The sequence below is a fragment of the Motacilla alba genome, chromosome 1A (genome assembly GCF_015832195.1).
Source record: "Motacilla alba alba isolate MOTALB_02 chromosome 1A, Motacilla_alba_V1.0_pri, whole genome shotgun sequence".
Classification (NCBI taxonomy): Eukaryota; Metazoa; Chordata; class Aves; order Passeriformes; family Motacillidae; genus Motacilla; species Motacilla alba.
Genome location: NC_052031.1, coordinates 185,639 through 212,014, shown reverse-complemented (window position 1 = coordinate 212,014; position 26,376 = coordinate 185,639). Strand labels below are relative to the sequence as shown.

The following is a 26,376-nucleotide window of genomic DNA, read 5'->3' as shown; positions in this document are numbered from 1 at the left end:
TGACCGCCACGTGTTCCTGTGCGAGCAGGTGGTGGCCTCGGGGCTGGGGCTGCAGGGCAGTCACACGGGTCTGACCCCCACCTGTCCCCGTGTCCTCCTTGCCCCCTATGTGTCCCTCTGTCCCCTTGACCCCTACCTGTCCCTGTGTCCCTCCTGACGACCCATACCTGTCCCTGTGTCCCTCCTGACCTCCACCTGTCCCTGTGTCCCTCCTGACCTCCACCTGTCCCCGTGTCCCCCTGACCCCCATGTGTCCCTGTGCCCGCAGGTGGTGGCCTCGGGGCCAGGGCTGAAGGGCGGCCGTGTCGGGGTCCCAGCGCCCTTCTCCATTGCCACGCAGGGCGCGGGCAGTGGGGGGCTGGGGCTGACGGTGGAGGGGCCCTGCGAGGCCAAGATCGAGTGCCAGGACAACGGGGACGGCTCCTGCGCCGTGTCCTACCTGCCCACGGCGCCCGGAGAGTACCACATCAACATCCTCTTTGCCGGGCGCCACATCCCGGGCAGCCCCTTCACGGCCGCGGTCACGGCGCCCTTCGACCCGGCCAAAGTGACGGCGTCGGGGCCGGGGCTGGAGCGCGGCCGGGCCGGCGAGGCGGCTGTCTTCTCCGTGGACTGCTCGCAGGCCGGCGAGGCCGAGCTCACCATCGAGATCCGCTCCGAGGCCGGCGTCAAGGCCGAGGTGCTGGTGCAGAACAACCGCGACGGCACCTACGCCATCACCTACACCCCGGCCTGTGCCGGCGCCTACACCATCACCATCAACTACGGCGGGCTCCCGGTGCCCAACTGCCCCGTGCGCGTCACGGTGGACCCGGCCGTGGACACCAGCAGCGTCAAGGTCTACGGCAAAGGCGTGGAGCCGCGAGGTGAGGGAGGGGCACGCAGGGGCCGCTCACCCGGGCGCCTCCTTCCTTTGGGTGGGCGTCTCCTTCTCCCCGGGGCCATCCCATCCCTGTGCGCATCTCTTTCTCCTGGGTACCGCTGTGGACACCACCACAGGCATCTCCCCTCGATGAGCATCCCCGTGGGCACCCCATCCCTGTGGGTATCCCCTCTCTGTGGACATCCCCGCTCACAGGCCTTCCAGCCCCATGGGCATCTGTCATGCCCGTGGGCACCCCATGGACAGCTCTTGTCATCTGGGGGATTTCTGGGCACCCTGCAGACATCCCTCCATGGGCACCTCCCCCTTGCATGGACAACCCCGTGGCTATGGACATTCCCATGGTCACCAACATCTCCCCGTGGGCATCCCCTCTGATGGGGGCTCTCCTGGGCACCCCACAGGCATCTCTCCTCCCCCTGTTCCCCTTGCCACCACCACTACTCAGGGGTCCCTGTGGTTTTCCCCTCACTCCTGGGGGGAAGTTCTGGGGGTGCAGGGGGTGTGGGGTGGGACCCCAAGGGTCTGCCAGTTCCCCCTTGAAGCCCCTGTGCGTGCTGAGGGGGCCATGGGCTCTCAGAGGCTGCTGAAAGGGACCCTCAGGTGAGCTCTGGGCCCCCTTGACCACCCTGTACCCCTCAGGGGTGCTGCGGGAGGTGAGCACCGAGTTCACGGTGGATGCACGGGCACTGGCCCCCACCGGGGGACCCCACGTCCGGGCACGGGTGCTGAACCCCTCAGGGACCCCCATTGACACCTTCGTCACTGACCTCGGCGATGGCACCTACCGCGTGGAGTACACGCCCTTCGAGGAGGGTGAGGGACCCCCACAACCCCCTGTGAGCCCCAACACCCCCAGACCCTCTTGGAGAACACAGACATCCCCAGGGGACTCCCAAACCCCTAGGGACCCCCAAACCCCTGGGAACCTCCAGGGACCATGAGCTCCCCCAGGGACTCAGCTCCTACGCCAGACTCCAACTTCCCCCCAGGACCCCAAGTCCTGGCCAGGCATCCTCCATTCCTCATGAGAGACCTTCAGAGAGGGACCTTCCCATGCCACGTCCAAGTGGGGACCCCCTTCAATTCCCGCTGGATCCCCAGAACCAGGAACCCCCAAGACCCCGAGACACCCCCAAATCCCAGCCAGGGACTCCCAGCCTCCCCTGAAAACCTCATCCAGGGATCCCCAAAACCCCCAAGACCTTTCAAACCCCACCAAGGGACACCCAAAATCCCCTGAGAATCCCCACCCCAGAGACCCCTTGTGCCCCCTGCATGGGCGGTGTGCGATGGTGTCCCTGTCGCAGGGCTGCACCTGGTGGAGGTGACATATGACGACGTGGCGGTCCCCAAGAGCCCATTCCGTGTGGGGGTGGCCGAGGGCTGCGACCCCACACGCGTTCGGGCGCACGGCCCGGGCCTGGAGGGCGGCCTGGTGGGCACGGCCAACCACTTCACTGTGGAGACCAGGTGGGCACTGACGCCAGCCCCTGCTCCCCAAGGGCCCCCACCCCTGCCTTCCGAATCCCCTGCCCAGCCGTGTTCCACGCCCGCCGGCCCCTCATGCTGTCCATGGTGGGGGGTGTGGGGTGGGCATGGCTCCCTGTTTCACTGTGGAGGCCAGGTGGGCACCAACCCTGAGTCCCTCCATTCCCACCCCCACGGATTCCTCCCCCGGAGATGTCACCTCCCTTCCCAGCCACCGTCTCCTTTGCCTGTCGTGGAAGTGCCACCACTATCCTCTTGCACCTGTGCCCTTCATGTGCATGCCCCACCTCTATCCCATGCCACCAGCCTGCTCCTCCATCCTATGCCACCACTCTGGCATCTTCATGTTCTGCCATGGAGGTCCCACACCCAACCTCTTGCATGCTCTACCGCCTGTGTCCTTTTCCATGGGTGTGCCGCCTCCATCCCATGTCACCGGGATATCATCTCTGTCCCCTTGCCATGGGGGTGGCACCTCCATCTCCCCACCATGGCAGTCGTTCCCCTTGGCCGCCCCGTGCCTGTGTCACCTCTCTGAGTGGTGGCATGTCCCCAGGGGCGCGGGCACCGGGGGGCTGGGCCTGGCCATCGAGGGTCCCTCAGAGGCGAAGATGTCCTGCAAGGACAACAAGGACGGGAGCTGCGCAGTGGAGTACGTCCCCTTCACGCCTGGTGACTACGACGTCAACATCACCTTCGGCGGCCACCCCATCCCCGGTGCGGGCAGACACAGGGACGGGGGGTGGGGGGACAGGTCCTGACTGTCATCTGTTGGTCACAGGGCTCCACTGTGGTGATGTCAGCCATGGTGGCCCCACAGCCAAGTTGTCCCCTGCCTGTGCTGTCCCCATGGCCATGGCTTTGGTACCCCCGTGGCCACACTGACCGATGGTCGTGTTGTTCTCATGGCTCACACTGACCCCGTGGCCACATTGATCTTATAACACCCTGGCCCCACAAAGTGTCCGTGCACATGATGGACACGCCAACTCTATGGCCACACTGTCCCTGTGCCCCTGTTGACCTCATGGCCATGTTGAGCTGGTCCTCATGCTGATCCCATGCCCACGCTGACCCCATTCCCTCACTGAGCCCACACTCACGCTGGCAGTGGCCACACTGTCCCCATCCCCACCTGCCCCGCGCTGCCTCCCTCATGCACTGACCCCCTCTCCACACAGGGAGCCCGTTCCGGGTGCGAGTGCGGGATGCTGTGGACGCCTCAAAGGTGACGTGCTCAGGGCCGGGGCTGGGCCCCAGTGTCCGTGCACGGCTGCCCCAGAGCTTCACCGTGGACGTCAGTGCCGCGGGACGTGCAGCCCTTGAGGTGACGCTGCTGGGGCCCACTGGTACGTGGGGACACGGGGGGCAGGGGGGCCTGTGTCTCGTGGGGTGTCCTGACCTCTGGGGTGTCCTGCCTCTCAAATGTCCTGGATGTCCTGGCCCTTGGATGGAGAGTCCTGCCCCCTGGGGGGTCCAGGCTCCGGGGTTGACTTGCACCATGGATCCCGGTTCCCCAGGGTGTCCTGCCTCACGGTGTCCCCTGTTATATAGGGTGTCCTACCTGTGGATGTCCTGCTCCACAGAGTGTCCTACCCCATAGGACGTCCAGCCCCATGGATGCCCTTCTTCATGAGGTGTCCAACTCCATGGGGTGCCCTCCTCATGGATGCTCAGATCCACCCAGGGAGTTGTGCCCTACATGCTGCTCTATGCCCCCCATGTCCTCCTGTCCCACACGTCTCCCTGCCTCATATGTCCCCACCCCACATGTCCCACTGCCCCACAGGGCTGCCGGAGCCAGTGGAGATCCGAGACAATGGTGATGGCACCCACAAGGTCACCTACACCCCAGCCACTGATGGGCCCTACACCGTGTCTGTCAAGTACGGGGGGCAGGAGGTGCCACGCAGGTGAGACCCCACCTCGGGTGGGCTCGGGGGGACAGGATCCCCACACAGCCTGGAGATCCCGGCACCCTCCTGACTCCCTGCTTCCCCCAGCCCCTTCAAGGTGACGGCGCTGCCCACCCACGATGCCAGCAAGGTGCGGGCGAGTGGCCCCGGGCTGAGTGCAGGAGGGATCCCTGCCAGCCTCCCTGTGGAATTCACCATCGATGCCCGCGACGCTGGCGAGGGACTGCTCACGGTGCAGATCCTGGTCAGTGTGTGACAGGGAAACACGGGGGAATGTGAGGGTTGTGGGGGAGCACACTGAGGATGGGCTGCTCACAGTCCAGATCCTGGTCAGTGCAGGGGGAGTCATGGGGTGCTGAGCCCCACAGGGTGTCCTTGCCCCCCCATCCCGGGGTGCTGAGCCCCACAGGGTGCCCCCAGCACAGGGCGCTGATGGGGGTTGCCTGCAGGACCCCGAGGGACAGCCCAAGAAGGCATCAATCCGGGACAACGGGGACGGCACCTACACAGTGTCCTACGTGCCCGACGTGCCGGGGCGCTACACCAGCACTGTCAAGTACGGGGGCGACGAGATCCCTGCGTCGCCCTTCCGGGTCCTCGCTGTGCCTTCTGGCGATGCCAGCAAGTGCCTTGTCACAGGTGGGGCTGCCCCCCAGTGTCCTTATGCTGACCTATGTCATCCCCTTGCTGGCCTCTGGCATCCCCTTGCTGACCCACAGCATCCCCTCACTGACCCACAGCATCCCCTCACTGCCCACGATGTCCCCTCGCTGCCCCACCGCACCCCTCCCTGCCCCACGGCGTCCCTCCTGCCACACAGCATCCCCTCCTGCCCCACAACACCCATACGCTGACCCACAGTGTCCCCCTGCTGTCCCACAGCACCCACCCCAGACACCCCTGCCTTGCCCCCCTCCACCCACCCCGTGGCTGCCCCCCAGCACACCCCCTGCCCCACTGCTGCCCCTCAGCTCCCCTCCCACCACCCCCAGACCTGCCCCGCGGCGCAGTGGGGATGAGCGGGTGCCCCCAGGACAGGATGTGCCGGCCCCCCCCGGAGCCCCCCGGCCCCCTCGGCACCCCCGGCCCCCCAACCAGCCCCCCAACCCCTTCTCACCGCTCTCCCTGGTCTTTCTTGCAGTATCCATTGGGGGCCATGGACTGGGTAAGTGGTGCCAGGGGGCAGTCGGGGGGCTGGGAGGAGGCAGTTGGGGGATAGGTTTGGAGTCCCCCCATGGCCCTGACCCCACCCTCCCCGCAGGTGCCTGCCTGGGCCCCACCATCCAGATCGGGGAGGAGACGGTGATCACCGTGGATGCAAAGGCAGCGGGACAGGGCAAGGTCACCTGCAAGGTGTCAACGCCTGATGGTGCTGAGCTGGACGTGGATGTGGTGGAAAACCACGACGGCACTTTTGACATCTTCTACACCGCACCTGAGCCCGGAAAATACGTCATCACCATCCGCTTTGGTGGGGAGCACGTCCCTAACAGCCCCTTCCATGTCATGGTGAGTGGGGCACTGTGGGGAGCACTGTGAGTCTGGGGGGGTCGTGATGAGCACTGTGAGCCAGACTTTGGGGGACCATGGTGTGGGCAGCATGGAACTGGGACACCACGGTGGGTGCCGTGGGGCAGAGAGCTGGGGCTATGATGGGCACCGTGGGGTCGCATGATCATGGTGGGTGCTGTGGGGCAGACAGGTGGGGCTGTGGGTTGGGAAAAAGTAGTGGATCCAAGGGGCAAAGAGTCGAGGGCACAATGGACAGCACGGGACAGATTTTGAACACCAGGGTGAAACCATGGTGGGGTTGGAACATTGTGGTAGGCATCAACAGGCAGAGGACTGGGGCCATGGTCGACACCAAGGGGCAGAGAGTTGAGTCAGCCAGCGAGGAGTTGCAAGAGCACAGTGGGCACTGCAGGGTTGGGTGACCATGATGAGAGTTATGGAACTGGGGGACCATGGAGGGGCAGTGTTGGGACAATGGTGACCATCGTGGAGCTGAGAGCTGGGAGACCGTGGTGGGCACTGTGGGGCCAGGGTTGTGGTGTTGGGAGTTAGGATCACGGTGGACACCATGGGGTTTGGAGGTCATGAGGATCATCACAGGGCTGGGAGCCCACCTTGGGCATTCTCATGTCCCCTCTGTGGCCACCCAGGGGCTGGGAGCCCACCATGAGGTTCTCACCCTCCCTCTCTGCCCCACGATCAGGCCACGGAGGAGCCCCCAGCCACCACCGAGAACCTCCGGCCCTTCAACCTCGTCATCCCCTTCACGGTGCAGAAGGGTGAGATCACAGGTACAGCACAGGGTTTTGGGGATAGGGACCACCAATTCAGGCACCAGCCCCCCTCTTGGTGCCCCTACTGACAAAATACCCCCAGGCGAGGTGCGGATGCCCTCTGGGAAGACAGCGCGGCCCAACATCACCGACAACAAGGACGGGACGGTGACCGTGCACTATGCCCCCTCCGAGAAGGGGCTGCATGAGATGGACATTCGCTATGACGGCAACCACATCCCTGGTGAGCCGCTGGGGGCACTGGGAGCCACTGGGAGCCACTGGGAGGTGGCTAGGAAGGTTGAGACAACTATGCCCTGGCTGGGCTCCTGTGGGTCAGGCACGCACCATGGTGTGGAATGTCCCTGTGGAATGTCTCTGTGGGGTCCATGGTTGGTCACCCTCGTGTTGGGGTGTCCCCATGGGTCTCTGAACATTGTCCCTTGTGTCCCCAGGGAGTCCCCTCCAGTTCTATGTGGATGCCATTAACCCCCGCCACGTCAGCGCCTATGGGCCTGGGCTGAGCCATGGCATGGTCAACAAGCCATGCACATTCACCATCGTCACCAAGGATGCTGGCGAGGGTGAGTGATGGCCAAGGTGGGCTGGGAGGTCATGGGGACCCCCCAGTGCCATCAGGAGGGACTGGAGAGCCCTGTTGCCTCCTGGCACGCCTTGTCCAGTGCCTTCTGACAACCCCGTGCCTCCAGGTGGGCTGTCGCTAGCGGTCGAAGGTCCCTCCAAGGCGGAGATCACCTGCCAGGACAACAAGGACGGGACATGCACCGTGTCCTACCTGCCCACAGCCCCTGGCGACTACAGCATCATCGTGCGCTTTGATGACAAACACATCCCGGGCAGCCCCTTCACTGCCAAGATCACTGGTGAGACAGGCTAGGGGCACAGTGCACAGTGGAGTCTGGGGGAGTTCTGGGCATTCCTGGGGGCTCCACGCGGCCATGGGGCCACCTGGTTGGCCATGGAGACATCTATGGAGTCATGGCCATGAGGGCACCTGCGAGGCTGTGGGGGCACTTGTATGACCATGGGGGCACCTGTGGGTCATGAAGACCATGACATGGTCATGGGGACACCTGTGGAGTAATGGGCACACTTGCCCCATGGACTCTGGGACAGCTGTGGTGTCTCTTGTCCATTCCTGGCCACCAGGATCCCCCCTCCCATGGCCTTGGGGACACTGTGAAACCTTGGAGTCCCCAACCCATGGCCATGGGGATGTCATAGAGCTTTGAGGACCCCATCACAAGGCCATGTAGACCTTGTGGGGACTCTATCCATGGCCTTGAGGATGCTATTCACACATCTTTGGGCGACCCCTGATTCTGAGGACCCTCTCCATATACGCATTGGGACCTTGTGGGGCTTTGGGAATATCATCCCATCACCACTGGGATCATATTCATCTTGTCGTCCACCCTGGGCTGATGTCCCTGCCGATGGCGTCTCCGCAGGGGATGACTCCATGCGCACGTCCCAGCTCAATGTGGGCACCTCAACTGATGTGTCGCTGAAGATCGCAGAGACAGACCTGAGCCTGCTGGCGGCGACCATCCGCGCACCCTCGGGCAACGAGGAGCCGTGCCTGCTCAAGCGGCTGCCCAACCGCCACATCGGTGCGCGGGGACACGGGGACACCACGGGGACACGGGGACATGCAGATGTGGGCACAGGAGAACTGGCACATGGGCACATGAGAGGAGGATGTGGCACCTGGGAACTTGTCGGGACAGAGAGCAGTGGGGCTATGGGGTCACAGGGATGGGTGGCCTTGTGGCATTGGGTCAGCAGGGGGTTGGTGGCCATAGTCAGGAGACTTGGATGGTGGCCAGGGGCTGATGGAGGTGGCCAGGGGCTGGTGGCAGTGGCTAGGGGATGGGGATGGTACATGGGTGGTGGCCAAGCGTGGTGGTGGTGTGTGACCGCTGTGTCCTCCGCAGGCATCTCATTCACACCCAAGGAGGTGGGCGAGCACGTGGTGAGTGTGCGGAAAAGTGGGCAGCACGTCACCAACAGCCCCTTCAAGATCCTGGTGGGACAGTCAGAGATCGGTGATGCTGGCCGGGTCAAGGTGTGGGGCCAGGGGCTTCTGGAGGGCCACACCTTTGAGGTGGCTGAGTTCATCGTGGACACACGCAGCGCTGGTGAGGACGTGGTGGGGGATGGCCACGGGGGAGGGGTAGCTATGGCCAGGGCAGGATGGGTTGTTGGCCGTGACCATGAGTAGGTTGTGGCCACCCAAGGATGAGGTGGTGGCCGTGGTTATTGCTGTGGTGTACTAAGGCCACATGTGATGGTGGCCAAAGCTACATGTGGCCAGGAAGGGATGGTGGCGATGGTCATGTCCAAGGCAGGGTGGTCCCTGTGCTGGGGTTGGATGGTGTCTGTGGTGGTGATGTGGCCATAGCCAGGATGATTTGAGGACCATGGCCACACTACAGCTATGGCCAGCATCGGATCAGGTGGTGGCTGTGCTGTGACCTTCATCTAAATGGGATGGTGACCATGGTGGTGGCATGGCCAATGCCCAGGTGAAAGGTGGCTAAGGCCATGCCGTGGCTCTGGCCAACATGGGATGGGGTGGTGGCCATGATTATGGGCATGGTATGACCATGGCCAGGACAGAGTAGCAGCCAAGAGGGTGATGCTGTGGTGACCATGGCATGGCCGTGGCCAGGACAGGGGTGATGACTGGGATTGGGTGGTGACCATGGACAGTTTGGGCTTGTGGCCTTGGTGTGACCATGACCAGGACAGGGACAGCCTCCATGGGACACCTCTGATCATGTCCCCATGGCCACCCAGGTTACGGCGGGCTGGGCCTGTCCATTGAGGGCCCCAGCAAGGTGGACATCAACTGTGAGGACATGGAGGATGGCACCTGCAAAGTCACCTACTGCCCCACCGAGCCCGGCAACTACATCATCAACATCAAGTTTGCTGACAAACATGTCCCAGGTGGGGCTGGGGGAAACATGGTGGACAGAGGGTTGTGGTGGGGAGGGGTGCTAGGACCCCCACGGGGTGACGGGTCCCTGAGGTAACTGTCTCCCACAGGGAGTCCCTTCACGGTGAAGGTGACGGGCGAGGGGCGGATGAAGGAGAGCATCACGCGCCGGCGGCAGGCGCCCTCCATCGCCACTGTTGGCAGCACCTGCGACCTCAACCTTAAGATCCCAGGTAGGGTTGGCCTTCCTCCTCCTCCTCCTCCTTTTTCTCCTCCTCCTACCCCTCGTCCTCCCACCCTCCCTCCTCCTCCTCCTTCTCCTCCTCTTTTCTTCCTCTTCCTCTTCCTTCTCCTCTTCTCATCTTTCACCTCCATCATCCTCCTCTTCATGCTCTATCATCCTCCTCTCTTCCTCCTCTTCTTCTCCCTTCTCCATCCTAATCTTCTTCCTCCTCCTGCTCCATGGGCCATGGGGATGGAGACACATCTCAGCCACTCCAGCTCTGATTTCTCCTTGTTTCCTCTTTCTCTCCCTTCCGTGCGTCTGTGTCCATGTCTGTGTCTCTCTGTGTGCCTGTGCCTGCATCCTTGCATCCCACCGTGCATGACGCCTCCATCCACATGTATGTGTGTCCATTCACACCTACCCATGTGTCCATCTCTGGCTTCATCCGCCCTTGGCTCCACCCCTCCCTGCACCATTCTCTACTTCCAACCCTGTGACCACCCATGTCTCCATCCGTCATGATTCCATCATCCCTGCGTCCATCCTCGTCTCCATCCCTCCATGTCTCCACTCATCCTCATCTCCTCCCATCACTACATGCACCCCGTGTCCATTCATCCCCATGTCTACCCACATCCTCCTGCGTCCCCATCACCCTCTGTGCACCCTTCTGTTCCCCCTCTGTGCTCACATCCTGTGGTCCCCACGTGTCCCCACATGTCCGCGCTGTCCCCGCGGGGCGTTCCCCAGGGAACTGGTTCCAGATGGTGTCGGCGCAGGAGCGGCTGACGCGCACGTTCACGCGCAGCAGCCACACGTACACACGCACGGAGCGCACTGAGATCAGCAAGACGCGCGGCGGTGAGACCACGCGCGAGGTGCACGTGGAGGAATCGACCCGCGTGGGGGGCGCCTTCCCCCGCGCCCCCCCGGAGCCCTTCGGTGCCTTCGGGGCCTTTGGGAGCCGCGAGGGCATCGGCGCCTTCGCAGCCCCTGCGCGCGCACACGAGGGTGCGTCCCACGCCGGGGTTCTTGGGGGCGCGCATGGGGGTGTGCCGCACAGCGGGAGTGCACAAGAGCTGCGTGTGCCTGAGGGGCAAGCGTGCACCAGGGCTGGGTGTGCAGGGCACTGTGCTTGCGCGAGGGGAGTGCGAGTGCAGGGAAATGTGTTTGCACAAGGACTGCGTGCGCCGGTGTGTGCTTGCACAGAGCTGTGCTTGCACAAGGGCTGGGTGCACCTGAGGCCGGGGCTGTGTGCTTGCACAAGGGCTGCGTGTGCAGGGAAGTGGGATTGCATGAGAACTGGGTACGCTGGCCACGGGAGTGCCCTTGCACACGGCTGTGTGTGCTCACACAAGAGCCCACCTGTGTGTGCCCTGGACACACCTGGGACAGACTCCCTGGCACATGCCAGGGGGCTGCTGTGCTGATGGGGGGTGCCCTTCACATGGGGATGTGTGCGGAGCTGGGGGCAACTCTGGCTCTGTGCACACCTGCTCACGGCTGTGTGTGCTCGGCCCAGAGGGCTGTGGGTGCCCTCAGCATGGGTGTGCGGTCCCACAAGGGTGTGTGCATGTGTGTGCACACGTGTGTGTGAATGTGTGTGTGCACGCTGGCAACTGCACGTGTCCTGTGCATGACAGGGCGTGCTTGCGGGGTGGGGTGCACCCAGTGCGGGGGTGTACGGGGGCTCTGGTGGGTGTTGTGATGTCAGGGCACACTGGTGGCAGGGTGGTGGGATGATGGTGGCACGGGTGCCCTGGTGGTGGGGTAGCAGGGCGTTAGTGTGCCAGGGAGCCCTTGGGATGATGGTGAGAAGGTGATGGGGCAATGGGGTGCCCCAGTGCCCTGGTGTCAGAGTGACAGGATGTTGGGGTGACAGGATGACACAGCGCCCCAGTGACAGGATGCAGGGGTGCTGTGGTGCCAGGGTGATGGCTTGATGGGGTGCCAGGGTGCCATGGTGACAGGATGACAGGGTGCCCCAGTGACAGTTGCTGGGGTGCCATAGTGACATGGTGATATGGAAATGGGGTGCAGAGGGGCTGGGGTGCAGGGGTACCCAGGTTACAGGATGATGGAGTGATGTGGTGACAGGGTGCCCTGGTGACACCAGGTGACAGTGTGCCATATAGTGATGGGGTGCTGGGGTGCCATAGTGGCGCAGTGGTGGTGTGACAATGGGGTGATGTTGGGGTGCCCAGTGCCTGCAGGGTGACATGGTGCGTGCCCGCAGGCGAGGCAATGGTGCAGGAGCTGGGGTGCCGTAGCAGTAGGGTGTTGGGGTGACGCTGGGGTGCCGATGGTGTCGGGGTGCCCACAGTGACATGGTGCGTGCCTGCAGTTGAGGCGATGGTGCAGGAGCTGGGATGCCGTAGCGGTAGGGCGTTGGGGTGACGCTGGGGTGCCGTAGCAGTAGGGCGTTGGGGTGACGCTGGGGTGCTGATGGTGTCGGGGTGCCCATGGTGACATGTGTGTGCCCACAGGCGAGGCATCCGTGCAGGAGCTGTCGGCGCAGGTGCTGAGCCCATCGGGGCAGCGGCGCGAGGCCGAGGTGGTGCCGGGGGGCGCGGGGGTGTACAGCGTGCGCTTCGTGCCCCAGGAGACAGGTGCCCACACTGTCAGCGTCAAGTTCCGGGGGCAGCACGTGCCCGGGAGCCCCTTCCAGTTCACCGTGGGGCCTCTGGGCGAGGGCGGCGCCCACAAGGTGCGCGCGGGGGGCACCGGGCTGCAGCGCGCTGTGGCCGGCACGCCAGGTACGGGGGGGTCTGCCAGGGATGGGGGATGATGGGGGCCTGGGGGCTCTGGGGGCTCTGGGGGTAATGGGTGTGTGGGTCTGATGGGGATGTGGGGGCAGTGAGGGACGGGTGCTCCTGGGGGGATGTGTGTGGGGTCTGGGTGCTATTGGGGGAGGTGGGTGGCGATGGGGGGTAGGTGCTATGTGTGTGGGGGGTGTTGGTGAAATTTGGAGGCTCTGGGTGCTGTGGTGGGGGATTTGGGTGCAGCTGGGTGTGGGGGCAATGGGGGGATGTCATAGGTGCTCTGTGTTCCATGGGTGGGATGTGGGTTCTTTGGGGGGTTTGGGTGCCATGGGGAGGTGGGTGCAGGTCTGTGCTGGGTGTCACCATCCTGGGGTGCCATTGAGGGCCAGGGTGACCCTGGTGACCCCCCCTCTAGCTGAGTTCAGCATCTGGACACGTGAGGCGGGTGCGGGAGGACTCTCCATTGCTGTCGAGGGGCCCAGCAAGGCCGAGATCTCCTTTGAGGACCGCAAGGACGGCTCCTGTGGCGTCTCCTACCTGGTGCAGGAGCCAGGTGAGGCTGGGGGGCGTACCCTGACACCCCCAACCATCCTAACCGTCCCTAACATCCCCCAGAGTGCTCAGCCTGGGGCTGGGGCCACAGGACCCTCATACGAGGAGGAATCCACAGGCAAATGGATCCCCAGTTAAGGGTGTCCCCACAGGAGGATGTCCCCAAATAAAGGTGTCTCTCTGCACAGGTGTCCCCATGGGAGGGTGTCTCCATGAGTGGTGTCTCTGTGCATGGGTGTCCCCACACAACAGTGTTCCCAAGGGAAGGTGTCCCTGTGGGGGGGCTCCCTGTCTGACTGTCCCCTGTCCCCCAGGTGACTACGAGGTGTCCATCAAGTTCAACGAGGAGCACATCCCTGACAGCCCCTTCATTGTCCCTGTCGCCTCCCACTCCGATGATGCCCGACGCCTCACTGTCACCAGCCTGCAGGTACTGGGGACAGCCCCTGGGCTCACATGCCACAGGATGCCCTCTGGGTCCCCAGGTCACTCTTGGGCTGCTCTGAGCCCCTGTTGCACTCTTGGGATGCCCTCTGTGTGCCACCTTTGGGTCTCTTGTGGCACCCTTGGACCCTCTGGGGCCATCTCTCCCTCCCTCATATCATTCTTGGGACCACCTCTCTCTCCCTCATGTCACCCCAGACCACCTTTACTTCCCCCTGTGCCAGCCTTGGAACCCTCTCTGGTGCCAGTCTCACGTCCCTTGTGTCACATTGCACCCCTGTGTCACCCTTGGGCCCCGTGATGTTCCCCCTGCCCCACTGCCCCCCCTGCCGTGTCCCTCCATTCCCTGGGGTGAACCAGCTGGCGTCATCCATGATGTCCCCCTGTCCCCCCATCCCTGATGCCACTGTGGTGTCCCCACAGGAGACAGTGGCAGTGAACCAGCCAGCATCCTTCGCGGTGCAGCTGAATGGGGCGCGCGGCGTCATCGACGCCAAAGTGCACACGCCTGCAGGGGTGGTGGAGGAGTGCTACGTGTCTGAGCTGGACAGCGGTGAGGGGACACTGCGGGGACACCGCGGGGACACCGCGGGGACACTGGGTCTGCATGTGTGGGGATGTGGGCACAGGGTGCAGGACACGGGGACATGTGATGTGGGGACACAGGGCTTGAGAGCATGGGGACATGGGGTATGGGGACAGTGACACAGGGACACGGGGACACAGGGCATGGTGACATGATGACATCCCCTAGACTAGTACACACTGGCGTTCTTGCATGAGGTACGGAGACACAGGGTTGTGGGGACACGGGACACAGGTGTGTGGGGACACGTCTGTGTCCCCCTGATATGCACTGGGGCTCCTGCTGTGCAAGAACAGGGGTGTAGGACATGGGGACACAGGGACATGGGGACACAGGGACATGGGAGTGTGGGGACATGGGGACACAGGGACACGGTGACATGTCTGTGTCCCCCAGACCGGTACGCCCTGGGATTCCTGCCGCGTGAGAATGGAGTCCACTCCATCGACCTGCGCTTCAACGGGCGCCACGTGCCCGGGAGCCCCTTCAACATCCGCGTGGGCGAGCAGAGCCAGGCCGGGGACCCTGGGCTCGTCACTGCCTTTGGGCCAGGCCTCGAGGGTGGCCGCACAGGTGACACTGCTGTGGAGACAGGGACGGGGCTGTGGGAGGGGGTGGGGAGAGACACGGCCGTGAAATGGTGATGGGGACAGAGCCACGGTGGAGATGTGGCCATGGCGTTGCCATGATGGGAACGTGGCCATGGGTGGTGACCACGACGGTGTCCTGGTGTCCCCCTCATGATGCCATCCCCATGTTCATGTCCCAGGGGTGCCCTCAGAGTTCCTGGTGCAGACAGCCAATGCAGGGGCAGGAGCACTGGCTGTCACCATTGATGGCCCCTCCAAAGTGGAGCTGGACTGTACTGAGGTCCCCGAGGGCCACCGCGTCACCTACACCCCGATGGCCCCTGGCAACTACCTCATCTCCATCAAGTATGGGGGCCCCCACCACATTGTGGGGAGCCCTTTCAAGGCCAAGGTCACTGGTATGAACAGGGGGGACATGGGGATGGGAGGGGACATGCATATTGGGAGGATCATGGGGACAGAGAGGAACACAGAACTAGCGGGGACACGGGAACTGAGGGGGACGTGGGGATACTGGGGCCACATCACGGGTAGCCCCTTCAAGGCCAAGGTCACTGGTACAGATGGGGTGGGGGCAGACATGGGGATGGGGGTCATGGATAAGGGATACTGGGAGACAACACAGGAGTCCCCTGTGTGGGGTGACAAGGGGTCAGTGATGGGCATGATGGAGGGTTGCAGGAGGGCCACCCTGCAGGACCCCCAGGGTGACATGAGTGGGGGGGTCCTGGGGGTGACGTGGTGAAGGAGCCCCAGGACGACATGATGGGGGTCCCAGGGGGAGGGGGGTTGTCCCCAAAAGATGTCCCCCCAGCAGGGTGTGCTGGGGGTGTCCCATGGTGGGGGCTGACTGTGTCCCCCCGGGACTCCCCAGGCCCACGGCTGTCGGGCGGGCACAGTCTGCACGAGACCTCGACAGTGCTGGTGGAGCCGGTGGTGAGGGCGGGCTCGCGGGGCCCCCCTGCCTTTGGGGGGGTCACCAAGGCCCCGTCAGACGCTGGGCAGGTGGTGGCCCGGGGACCAGGGCTGACAGCTGCCCGCCTAGGCCACAAGAACCACTTCACCGTGGACTGCAGCAAAGCTGGTGAGGGGCACTGGGGGTCCCGGGGGTTGGGGCGGCTGGGAGGGGCGTGGGGCTGGAAGGGCAGATGGGGGCTCAGCAGGGCGCTCCAGGGGCTCCTAGGGGAGTCCTGTGAGGGCTTGGAGGAGAGGTGGTGGGTCTGTGGGGTGTTCAGGGAATCCTGGGGAGTCTTCAGAATGGATGGGGTGGGTTAAAGGCAGGCCTGGGGGCCCTGGGAGGGGATCGGGTGGGTGAGTGGGGGAGTCTGGTGGAGGGTCCGGGATGCAGGGGGGAACTTCGGAACTCCAGCTCAGGGTTCACCCTGCGTGTGTCCCCCCAGGCACGAACATGCTGCTGGTGGGGGTGCACGGCCCCAAGGCGCCGTGCGAGGAGGTGCACGTGAAGCACGAGGGGAACCGCGTGTACACGGTGACCTACAGCGTGCGGGAGCGCGGCGAGTACGTGCTGCTGCTGCGCTGGGGGGACCGCGACGTCCCGGGGAGCCCCTTCCGCGTCACCGCGGCCTGAGAGCCCGCGGGCCTGGCAATAAAGCACTGGGAGAGGAGCAGCGTCCGAGTGATGACTGGGGACACGCGCTGGGGCGGGGAGCGGGCCGGGGGTCTAGGGGCGTCCTGAGTGAGACACCACAATTGTGGGGTGTGCGGAACAGCACAGAAGGGTTTGGGGGTGGCCCTGGGGGTCCGGGGCAGAATGGTGGGGCGCGGGGGGTCCAGAGCAGGACATCCTGGTCCTGGCGGGTGGGGGGATTCTGTGGGCTGCACGATGGGATTATGAGGCCCCAGTGTGAGATGGTGGGGTCTGGAACAGAGCACTGGGGGTGGCCTGGGAGGATCTGCAGCAGAATGCCTGAGTCCTGAGGGGGTCCAGGGTGATTCCATGGCAGAGCAGCGGTGGCCGGGGGGCTCAGAGGGGCTCGGGGGGTCCAGGGGGGCTCAGGGGGGCCCGGGGGACTCAGGGGTCCCGGGGGGCTCAGGGGGTCCAGGGGGGCTCAGGGGGCCCGGGGGGCTCAGGGGGGCTCAGGGGGGCTCAGGGGGTCCAGGGGGGATCAGGGGGGCCCGGGGGGATCAGAGGGGCTCAGGGGGTCCCGGGGGGCTCAGGGGGTCCCGGGGGGCTCAGGGGGTCTCAGGGGGCTCAGGGGGGCTCAGGGGGCCCGGGGGGCTCAGGGGGGCTCAGGGGGGCCAGGGGGGCCCGGGGGGCTCAGGGGGGCTCAGGGGGACCCGGGGAGCTCAGGGGGTCTCAGGGGGTCTCAGGGGGTCGCGGCCAGCTCGGCCCGGGGTGCCTGCGGGGCCCGTGCCGTCCGGTAGGGGGCGCTGTGCAGGGGAGCGCCTCGCGTCCCCTCAAGGACACGGCGCTCTGCGCATGCGCGCTGCGCGGGGCGGGGCCGGCGCTAGGAGGTGGGGCGATGGCGCGGGGGGGCGTGGCCAGCAGGGCGCGGATCCTCCCTCGGCGGTGGGCGGGGCTTCGGCGCGTTGCCGGGCAGCGGTGGGCGGGGCCTCGGCGCGCGGCGGAGCCCGGAAGCGGCCGCGGGTTCCGCTCGGTCCCGGCCGGTCCCGGTCCCGGTCCCGGTCCCCACAGCCGCTCCCGGCGGCGCATCCCCACCCCGCCGGCTCCCGGCAGTGGCTTTCCCACGATCCCTGTCCCGGCGGATTCCGTTCCCAGCGGGCCCCGGGCATGGCGGGCCGCGGGAAGCTGATCGCGGTGATGGGCGACGAGGACACGGTGACCGGGTTTCTGCTGGGCGGCATCGGGGAGCTAGACAAGCACCGGCGGCCCAACTTCCTGGTGGTGGAGAAGGAAACAAGCCTGGCGGAGATCGAGGAGACGTTCCGGTGCGTGGGGGAAGGCGGCCCGGGAGGGGCCGGGGGGTCGGTGAGGTTCGGGGCTGCCTGAGGGGTCCCTGCGGTGGCCGTGTGAGTCCACAGCGGGGGCTCTGACGGGGACCAGGCAGGGTCTGGGGTCGCAGAGTTGCGGGAGGGGCGGGAGAGGGCTGCAGGAGTGTCGGGCGGGTGCTGGGAGTGCTCCGGGGCCCGTGGAGCGCGTCCCCCCGGCCGGGCGCCCGCGGTGGGCGCTCGGTGCCCCTCACTCTCCCTTTCTCCCCTTGGCAGGGGCTTCCTGGCGCGGGAGGACGTGGGCATGATCCTGATCTCGCAGGCGCTGGCAGAGCAGATCCGGCCGGCAGTCGCAGCCCATGCCCGGGCGCTGCCCGCGGTGCTCGAGATCCCCTCCAAGGACCACCCCTACGACCCGGCCCGGGACTCGGTGCTGCGCCGCGCCCGGGGGCTCTTCGCACCCGATGAGCTGCGATAGAGCCCCCCAGGACCCCGCCGCCCCTCCCCACACTCCCCCAAATCCCCCCAAATCCCCCTCTAAGCTCCCCCAAACAGTCCCCCCACTGCCCCCCGTGTGTGCAAGCCCCCGCGGCACGCCCAAGCTGTCCCCTGTGCCCGTGGCCTCTTTGCACCCAGCCACGGGTGATGGGCACCCCCAGACAGTCCCCGGTACCTTACCAGCACCCCCAAAAGCTCCTCCACCACTCCCCCAACTTCTTCACATTCGACGACCTGTGGTAGCCCTCCCTGGTACCCCAAAACAGCCCCTGGCACCCTGTGGGGTCACAAGCCAGGCCTGGGGGCCTCCACCCCAGGGAAGCCCGCCCAGGAGCCCCCAGCCCACCTGGGGCAGTTGTGCCCCGTGCCTGGGGATCCCTCCCCGAGAAGTCCCCAGCCCATCCCGGGTGCTTCTGCGGGGTCCCTGGGGTTCCCAGGGTGTCCCCGGGGAGCTGGGGGGCTGTGGTTGCCCCGTGGGTGTGAGGGTGACACGGGGAATCTGGCGTGTCTCTGAGGGTGCCTGGGGCTGCCACAGGGGCCCTGAGGGTGACCCGTGACTATGTCTCAGCCATGTCCCGTGATGGGGAAGTGCCACCACCGTATCCTGCTGAATCCTGCCAGGTCCTGCCTGTAGGCAGGGAGGGACATCGTGGGGGAGGAAAGGAACACCCCAAGGACACTGGGAGTTGTCACCGTGACCTTGTCACCGTTCCCCCAGCTCCTCCCCAGCGTCCTCAGCCCCAGCAGAACCTGGGGGGAAGGTTATTTATTGTCCTCCCCCAGTGCCCAGATGTCATTTGTGTCTCCCGTGTGTGTCTCCCTGACAATGTCCCCAACATGTGCTGACACCACTCACTGTCTGCTCTGCTCTGCTCTGTGGGGTGCTGTGAGGGATGGGGGGAAGACAGAAATGGGGGGGACTTGGGGATGTGGCACGGGGACATGCAGTGGAGCACAGGGACAGAGACGTGAAGGGCTCAGGGCACAGGAGCACCCTGAGACCCCCCCATAACCCCCACCCTCGGGGGGACAGCAGGGGTGAGCCCCCTGCGCCCCACAGGGCCTGAGGGCCTGCGAGCCCCGTCCCCCCAGGCCTGCCCCCATGTTTCTGTTCCCACCTTCCGTGGCCCCGCACCTCCTCAGCAGCCCCTGCTGTGTCCCTGCAGACAGGGGTGACACCTGGAGCGGCCTTGAGGGGGAACCCACTGCTCTGGGGCCCTGGGTGGTGGCCGTGCTGGGGACATGCCGTGGGGAGTGGGCAGGGGTGGGCACGGACACAGGTGTCACAGGTGTCCCGCACACACGCGTGCCACACACAGGTGTCTCACCCACGGGTGTTGCACACACCACACGCACGCCTTTGTCACACACAGAATCCCAGAACAGTGTGAGTGGGAAGGGCCCTCGGGTGATGATCCAGCTCAACTCCTGCCCAGGCAGGCTCGCCCGAAGCAGGTGACACTTGTCCAGGCGGGTTGGGATGTCTCCATGGAGGGACACCCTCACCCTCCTGGGCAGCTGTGCCGGGGCTTGGCCTTTCCATGATGGAGGGAAGTTGTGCCTCATGCTGAGCTGGGGCTGCTGGAGCTCAGGGCCTGATCCTCGTCCTGTCACTGGGCAGGACGGGGCTGGGTCTGGCACCATCCTCGCAACCTGGGCAGGTCTGGGGTTGGCTCAGATGTTTGTATGGATTGGTGCAGTCCCCTCAGGTGAGGGATCAGTGTGGACATGTGAGCAGCAGTCCCCAGCTCCGCGTGGGCTCAGGAGCCCTGGCAGCCCGTCAGACACGGGGACATTGCCAGGAGCAGGGGGAGATTGAAATGGCTCCAGGCTGTGCAGGTGCCCCAGAGCGGGGTGACTGGGGCAGGCAAATGGGATGTGGAGCAGCAGCACATGGCGTGGCAGATCAAACAGCAGCATTTGTAGGAGGGCACAGCCACCCTCCTGACACTCAAGGTGTGCTCCCCTCAGGTGGGGATTATTTTTTTCACTTGTCCAACTTGGTTAGACCCAGCAGCAGTGCACACACTGACAAAAGCCATTGCTGGCAGGAGTGGGGAGAAGCAGACAGAGCTCCCCAGGAAACACCGGGCTGAGGGAGTGTCTGAGCCTGTTACTGCTGGAGGACAGTGGAACCAGCACTGCATGTGGTGTGAACAGGCGGGGGGGATCTTACAGAGGAGGTGGGGAGGCTGAGGATTATCAAGGAGTGCCAAGGAGGAACAGACTGGTGGCGTTGCACCCTTCCATCCAGGAGAGAAATGCAATGCATGAAAGCTCAGCAAGAGTAGCCCTGACCCTCTTGCCGCCAGGCAGGAGACCTAAAAGCTGGGGAATGGAATCAGGTCCCTGCTTAGGGAGGTAGCAGAATCCCCTCCTGGCCTCCCTCGCCTTCCCAGGTGCCCTCACAGAACCGATACGAGGCCCTGGGTTTTGAGGGTCAGACAGATGAGAGTGGAGAAGAAAGTCTACTTGGTGGGTCTCCTAGATCAGTGCAGTCAGTCAGACAGGTCACAACTACAGTTATCAAGGAAAAAGGAAAGAAGGGTAGTTGTAGTGGGTGACTCACTTCTGAGGGGGGCTGAGGACTCTGTATGCCAACCAGACCCATCCCACAGGGAAGTCTGCTGCCTCCCTGAGGCCCAGGCAAGGGAGGTTGCTGAGACACTCCCTGCACTACTTCAGCCACCAGCTGCTGCCCACTGCTCATTGTCCTGATGAGAGAAGTACCAGGGTAACAAAAAAGGACTTCAAGGCACTGGGTTGCCTGGTTGAAGGGACAAGAGCACAAGGTACAAGAGGTGGTGGTCTTGATTCCTTTGGTAGTAGGGATGAATGCTAAAATGAACAGGAAAACCCATGGGATCAAAAAGTAGCTTAAAGACAGGTGCCGTGGCTGGAATTTCGGGGTTTTTTGAACATGAGGTGGTTTGTAAAGCACCAGGCTGGAGATAGATGGGTTCATCTCTGGAAGAGGCAAAAGGGTTCCAACCTGTGAATTGGCAGGGCTGATTGAGAGGGCTTTAAACTAGATTTGAAGGGAGAGGGGAATGAGAGCACAGTCACTAGGAATGAAGCTGGAGGCAGCAGGCCAGTGCTGGGGACAAATTGATAGCACAGCTGAAGTGCATCTACACCAATGCAGCAGCGTGGGCAACACAGGAGGAGCTGGAGGCCATGGGGCAGCAGCAAAGCTCTGATGTAGCTGCTGTCATGGAACTGTGATGAGATGACTCTGTGACTGGAATGCTGCAGTGGATGGCTCCAAGCCCTTCAGGAGGGACAGGCGAGGCAGGAGAGGTGGTGTGATGACTCTGTACGTTAGGGAGGGTTTTGGCTGTCTGGAGCTTAGTGGCAGTGATGAAAAGGTCGACTGGTCATGGGTGAGAATCAAGGGGAAGGCTGGCAAGGCAGATATCCTGGTGGGGGTCTGTTCTAGACCTTCCAACCAGGATGAAGAGGCAGATGAATTATTCTATGAAGTGCTGGCTGATGTTTCGTGGTTGCCAGCCCTTGTTTTTGTGGAGGTCTTTAACCTGCCAGATGACTGCTGGAAGCAGCACAGTGGAAAGGAGACAATCTGAGAGGCTCCTGGAATGTGTGGAGGAGAACTTCTGACTCAGTAGCTGAACAACCCACCAAGGGTGGGGCCCTGCTGGACCTGGTGTTGGCAGGCTGAGAGGGGTGCTGGAAGATGTGGTGTCGGAGCCATCTTGGGCACAGTGACCCTGAAATGAAGGAGTTTTCAGTCCTTGGTGAAGTAACAAGGCGTGTCAACGAAACCTCTACACTGTCAGAGGGTGAATTTCAGCCAGTTTGGGACACTGATTTGGACAGTCCCTTGGGAAGCAGCCCTTAAAAACAAAGGGTCCCGGGAAGGCTGGGCATACATCAAGAAGGAAACCTTTAAGGTGCAGGAGCAGCCTGTCCCTTAAAATGAGCTGTGCCTAAAAATGAGCTGCTGGGGAAAAAGTGATTGTCCCCCTGAACTTGGCATTGGTGAGGCCACACCTCAAGTCTGTGTCCAGCTCTCAGCCCCTCAGTTCAAGGACATTGAGGGGCTGGAGTGTGTCCAGAGAAGGCAACATAGCTGGGAAGGGCCTAGAGAGGGTGAATCCTATGAGGAGCAGCTGAGGGAGCTGGGGAGGCTCAGCCTGGAGAAAAGGAGGCTCAGGGGGAACCTTCTCACTCTCCAGAACTCCCTGACAGGAGAGTGGAGCCAGGGGAGGCTCAGCCTCCCAGGGAACAAAGGACAGGACAAGAGGGAGCGGCCTCAAGTTATGCCAGAAGAGGTTCAGGGTGGACTTCAAGAAAAATTTCTTCACGGAAAGGTGGTCAGGCATTGGAAGGGGCTGCCCCATGGAGTCCCAGTCCCTGGAAGTGTCCAAGGAACAACTGAATGTAACACTCAGTGGTCTGGTTGGCAAGGTGGAGACCAGGCACGGGGTGGACTCAATGGTCTAGGAGGGCTTCTCCAGTGTAATTGATTCCGTGGTTCTGTGTGAGTCTGTGATTTGAGATATTTGTATGGATTGATGGAATCCACTCTCAGCCTTCTCCAGACTAACCAGGCCAAGCTCCTGCAGTCTCTCCTCATTAACAGACATGCTCCAGACCCTGAATCATCTTTGTGGCCTCCGTGACCCTCTCCAGCAGCTCCTTGTCGTTCCTGAGTTGTGGAGCCCAGAACAGCCTCCCCTGGGCAGGGCAGAGGGGCAGGATCACCCCCCTGCCCTGCTGGCCACACTCTGCCAAACACCCCTGTGATGTCCCACCAAAGGGAAAGGGAGAACCTGGGATCACAGATGTGCAGGAAGAATTGCATATCTTTGTTAATGACGAGGATGAAGGGAGGGAGTGCACCCTCAGCAGGTTTGCTGGTGACACCAAGCTGAGTGGGGCAGGTTACCCCCTGAGGGACCTGGACAGGCCCAAGTGCTGGCCTGTGGGAACCTCATGGGGTTTGACAAGACTGAGTGCAGATGCTGTGCCTGGGGCAACCTTTGGAATCCATACAGGCTTGGAATGAGCAGATGGAGGAGCCCTGGGAGGAGGACTTGGGAGTGCTGGTGGATGGTGGGGGACATGACCCAGCCCAGAACCCTCCTGTCCTGGGCTCATCCCATAGCATGTGCAGCAGGGGATTCTCTTGGATTGTGCTGTGTGAGGGAGATCAGGCATGCTGACCGCCTTCCATCCAGAGAGCAGCAACTGTATTTTCCCCCATAATTTCATGCTGTTATCTTTTTACCCTCAGCCATCCTCCCACAAAGTACTTCAAGAAATTATGGAGGAAAAAATGTAAACTTCCATTTCTCAAGGTATTTAATCAAAGCCAGTTGCCTTTCTGAAATGGATGCAAATAAACATATGTAAAAGGTGAATGTAGGTGAACTAGCAGAGCACTGCTGTTTTGCAGCAAGGATCACCACGTTTAAAATATTCAGGGTGGGAAGAAGGGTTGACAGGCTGAGAGAGTTATGGCTGGTCAGCTTGGAGAGCAGAAGGCTCCAGGGAGGCTTTGGTGCCTCTTCCAGTACTTAAAGGGGGCTTAGAAAAAGGCTGGAGGGGTACTTTGGACAAGAGCGTGTAGTGATAGGACACAAGAAAAATGGCCTTAAGCTGAAGGTGGGCAGATTTAGATGAGGTGTTAGGAGGGAATTTCTGACTGTGAGTGCGGGCAGTGCACAGAGCAGCTGGGGCTGCCCCTGAATCCCTGGCAGTGCCCAAGGCCAGGCTGGACAGGCCTTGGAGCAGCCTGGAATAGTGGAAGGTGTGCCTGCCCATGGCAGGGGTGGCACTGGGTGGTCATTAAAGTCCCTTCCACCCAGACCATTCCATGTCTCTATGACTCTGTGCTGCCCCTCCCTGCCATGCCCAGCACCCAGAACCAGCCCCTCTGTGACAGCGGCCCTGGCCCGGGCACTGTGAGCACCACGAAGGCTGTGGCTGCTGTGGCGGTGGCCGCACTGGAGGTGACACCTCTGCCCAGGCTCTGCCACCTGTGCTGGCACCGATGGCTTTGCTGGGGCTGCTCATCCTGCTGGCCCTGGCCAGGCCCGTGTGGGGCAACTGGGACACCTGCAGGTCAGTGGTTCCAGGCTCTGGGAGGGAGCTGGAGGAACACTTGGGGACTTCCCTGGCAGAACTGTGGTGAAAGATGCCCCTCGGGGTTCTCTGGCCCTGCTGCCGCTCAGCACCAGGTGGGACTTTCAGCCTGAGCAGCAGCAGCAGAGCAGTAGCCACCGAGCAGGGCACTGATGGCTTTGTGCTTCCAGAGGGACCTGCGGGCTCCGGCCCATGGCCTCTGACCACAGCTCTGCTGTTCTCGACTACAACTCCGTGGCTTCTGCTGCTGGCACGTCCCGTGCGGGTGGCACCAGTGTCCAGCCAGGAGCCTGGCCCGGCATCGTCAGCATCCAGGCCACCTGGGAGAACGGCACGTGGCACATGTGCTCCGGTGTCCTCCTCAGCTCCCAGTGGGTGCTCACGGTCGCACACTGCTTCGCCAGGGCCGGGTAAGGGACAGCAGGGACAGAGATGTCCCCAGAGCACGGGCAGGTGCCCAGCTCACAGCACCACGGGCCACTTCCCTGTCCGCCTGGGGAAGCAGAGGGCTGGGAAATGCTGGGCTGCTGCAGCCCGTGGCTCTGCTCCCTGTCACCCCTCTGTCCATCTGCTCCCCAGGGGCATCTCCATGTGGGACGTGATCATAGGGGCCACAGATCTAACTCAGATGGGCCCTGAAGCTGTGGTGAGACGCATCCAGAGGCTCCTGGTGCACCAGCACTACGTGGCTGCCACGGCCAGGAATGACATCGCCCTGCTGGAGCTGGACCAGCCCGTGGAGTGCAGCGACTACATCCAGCTGGGCTGCGTGCCTGACGCCTCGCTCAGGGTCTCAGAGCTGAAATCCTGCTACATCGCCGGCTGGAACTTTGCCAGAGGTGAGCTCCCCAGCAGCATGTGTGCTCCGAGGGCCAGCTGGGCACCCCGGGGACACGGCCAGGGCACAGACAGAGTCCGGCCGCAGGACGTCAGCGGGGCCGGGCTCGCGGCAGCCCGGGCTGGGGGAAGGAGTCCCCGCCAAGACGGGGCGTGGAACGGGATGAGCTGTAAGGTCCCTGCTCACCCAAACAATTCCTGCTGGCCCCGTGAAGCCTCGGGAGAGATGGGTCTGGCCCCTTCCCCAGGCCACCAGCAGGGACACAGCTGGACAACATCGCTCCGTGGGGAAGGGGCACAGCCAGGCCCGGGAAGGGGAGGGGATGGGTATCGAGCTGCTGGGGGCTCATTCCCCTCTGTGCCCACAGCTCAGGGAACAGGCATGGTGCTGCAGGAGTCCAAGGTTCACCTCATGGACACGGAGCTCTGCAACAGCAGCCCATGGTATGCAGGGGCCGTTCATGCTGACAACCTGTGTGCTGGGTATCCGCAGGGCGGCATCGACACCTGCCAGGTAGGAGTGTGTCAGGGATGAGTCTCTCAGCCCCCGGCAGCACAGGGACCCCCTTATCCCCCACACGCAGCCCAGCCTGTCCCCAGTCTGCCCCTCCCTTCCCCACAGCAGACCCCACAATCCCTGAGCCATCTCTCCTGGCACAGGGGGACAGCGGGGGTCCCCTCGTCTGCAAGGACAATGAAGCCGACTACTACTGGCTGGTGGGACTGAACAGCTGGGGAAGAGGCTGTGACAGAGCCAGGCACCCCGGGATCTACACCTCCACTCAGCACTTCTACAACTGGATCCTGCTCCAGACGGGCCTGAGCCCAGCAGAAAGAGCTGGTCCAGCACCGCAGCCAGTTGTCACCTTGGCCCCCGAGGAGGAGCCTGAGGAACCAGAGGAACCAGAGAAACCAGAGAAACACATCAACTTGACCCCTGAGTACAGCCAGAGACCAGCAGTGACATCCTCGGGCACGTCACTGCCCATGGCATTCCCACACCAGATGCTGGTGCAATTCCGGAATCTGGTGCAGGAGTTCCTGCAGTTTCGGAAGGACAAAAAAGCCTGAGCAGCAGCAGGATCCAGGGCTACAGTGGATCACGGCAGCTCCTGCTGGGCCAAAGGTAGCCTTGGGGCCTTCTCTGTCCTGCCCACGCTGCTGCGCTGCGGCCACAGCGATGCTGACGTGACTGAGGTGTTGAAGTAAAGTTTCTGTGTTCACCATGAACCGTGTTTTCAGCCCTGCTCAGTGCACCCGCAGGCTCGCAGGGGCCCTGCTCTGTCTGTCCATCTGCTGTGCTGGTCACATTCATCCAGGGAA

At 63.3% G+C, this 26,376-nt stretch overlaps 3 protein-coding genes across 4 annotated transcripts in view; all 3 read left to right on the top strand.

Annotated features, from left to right (window-relative positions):
* The window catches only part of FLNC (filamin C), a 28,813-nt gene extending 12,485 nt beyond the window's left edge, over positions 1–16,328 (top strand). Inside the window, exons 21-47 of one of the 2 annotated variants that reach the window (XM_038154970.1) lie at positions 269–866; positions 1,526–1,699; positions 2,194–2,356; positions 2,931–3,091; positions 3,556–3,723; positions 4,164–4,287; positions 4,378–4,534; positions 4,740–4,929; positions 5,432–5,455; positions 5,552–5,799; positions 6,506–6,593; positions 6,679–6,819; positions 7,031–7,159; positions 7,286–7,459; positions 8,048–8,209; positions 8,534–8,737; positions 9,399–9,551; positions 9,651–9,773; positions 10,517–10,777; positions 12,253–12,522; positions 12,944–13,081; positions 13,395–13,510; positions 13,948–14,077; positions 14,507–14,683; positions 14,880–15,098; positions 15,575–15,784; positions 16,101–16,328. In XM_038154970.1, the coding sequence (XP_038010898.1) occupies positions 269–866; positions 1,526–1,699; positions 2,194–2,356; positions 2,931–3,091; positions 3,556–3,723; positions 4,164–4,287; positions 4,378–4,534; positions 4,740–4,929; positions 5,432–5,455; positions 5,552–5,799; positions 6,506–6,593; positions 6,679–6,819; positions 7,031–7,159; positions 7,286–7,459; positions 8,048–8,209; positions 8,534–8,737; positions 9,399–9,551; positions 9,651–9,773; positions 10,517–10,777; positions 12,253–12,522; positions 12,944–13,081; positions 13,395–13,510; positions 13,948–14,077; positions 14,507–14,683; positions 14,880–15,098; positions 15,575–15,784; positions 16,101–16,288 (4,890 nt within the window). In that variant the 3' untranslated portion in view covers positions 16,289–16,328. The remainder of the gene's footprint in view (positions 1–268; positions 867–1,525; positions 1,700–2,193; positions 2,357–2,930; positions 3,092–3,555; positions 3,724–4,163; positions 4,288–4,377; positions 4,535–4,739; positions 4,930–5,431; positions 5,456–5,551; positions 5,800–6,505; positions 6,594–6,678; positions 6,820–7,030; positions 7,160–7,285; positions 7,460–8,047; positions 8,210–8,533; positions 8,738–9,398; positions 9,552–9,650; positions 9,774–10,516; positions 10,778–12,252; positions 12,523–12,943; positions 13,082–13,394; positions 13,511–13,947; positions 14,078–14,506; positions 14,684–14,879; positions 15,099–15,574; positions 15,785–16,100) is intronic. The other variant, XM_038154971.1, reaches the window with a different exon arrangement.
* A 943-nt stretch (positions 16,329–17,271) lies between these two features.
* Positions 17,272–18,961, top strand: ATP6V1F (ATPase H+ transporting V1 subunit F). The gene is made up of 2 exons (XM_038155799.1): positions 17,272–17,610; positions 17,887–18,961. The coding sequence occupies exons 1-2, from the start codon at positions 17,453–17,455 to the stop codon at positions 18,086–18,088; spliced, it is 360 nt and encodes a 119-aa protein (XP_038011727.1). The 5' UTR covers positions 17,272–17,452; the 3' UTR covers positions 18,089–18,961.
* Positions 18,962–19,108: 147 nt separating this feature from the next.
* LOC119708867 (acrosin-like) lies at positions 19,109–26,132 on the top strand. The gene is made up of 4 exons (XM_038155791.1): positions 19,109–24,626; positions 24,796–25,055; positions 25,422–25,567; positions 25,714–26,132. The coding sequence occupies exons 1-4, from the start codon at positions 24,409–24,411 to the stop codon at positions 26,122–26,124; spliced, it is 1,035 nt and encodes a 344-aa protein (XP_038011719.1). The 5' UTR covers positions 19,109–24,408; the 3' UTR covers positions 26,125–26,132.
* Positions 26,133–26,376: the final 244 nt, after the last annotated feature.

Coding starts and splice junctions, on each gene's coding strand:
- ATP6V1F (XM_038155799.1), top strand. CDS start 17,453: ATGGCGGGCCGCGGGAAGCTGATCGCGGTGATGGGCGACGAGGACACG. Junction 17,611..17,886: donor GAGATCGAGGAGACGTTCCG/GTGCGTGGGGGA, acceptor TCCCCTTGGCAG/GGGCTTCCTGGCGCGGGAGG.
- LOC119708867 (XM_038155791.1), top strand. CDS start 24,409: ATGGCCTCTGACCACAGCTCTGCTGTTCTCGACTACAACTCCGTGGCT. Junction 24,627..24,795: donor CACTGCTTCGCCAGGGCCGG/GTAAGGGACAGC, acceptor TCTGCTCCCCAG/GGGCATCTCCATGTGGGACG. Junction 25,056..25,421: donor CGGCTGGAACTTTGCCAGAG/GTGAGCTCCCCA, acceptor CTGTGCCCACAG/CTCAGGGAACAGGCATGGTG.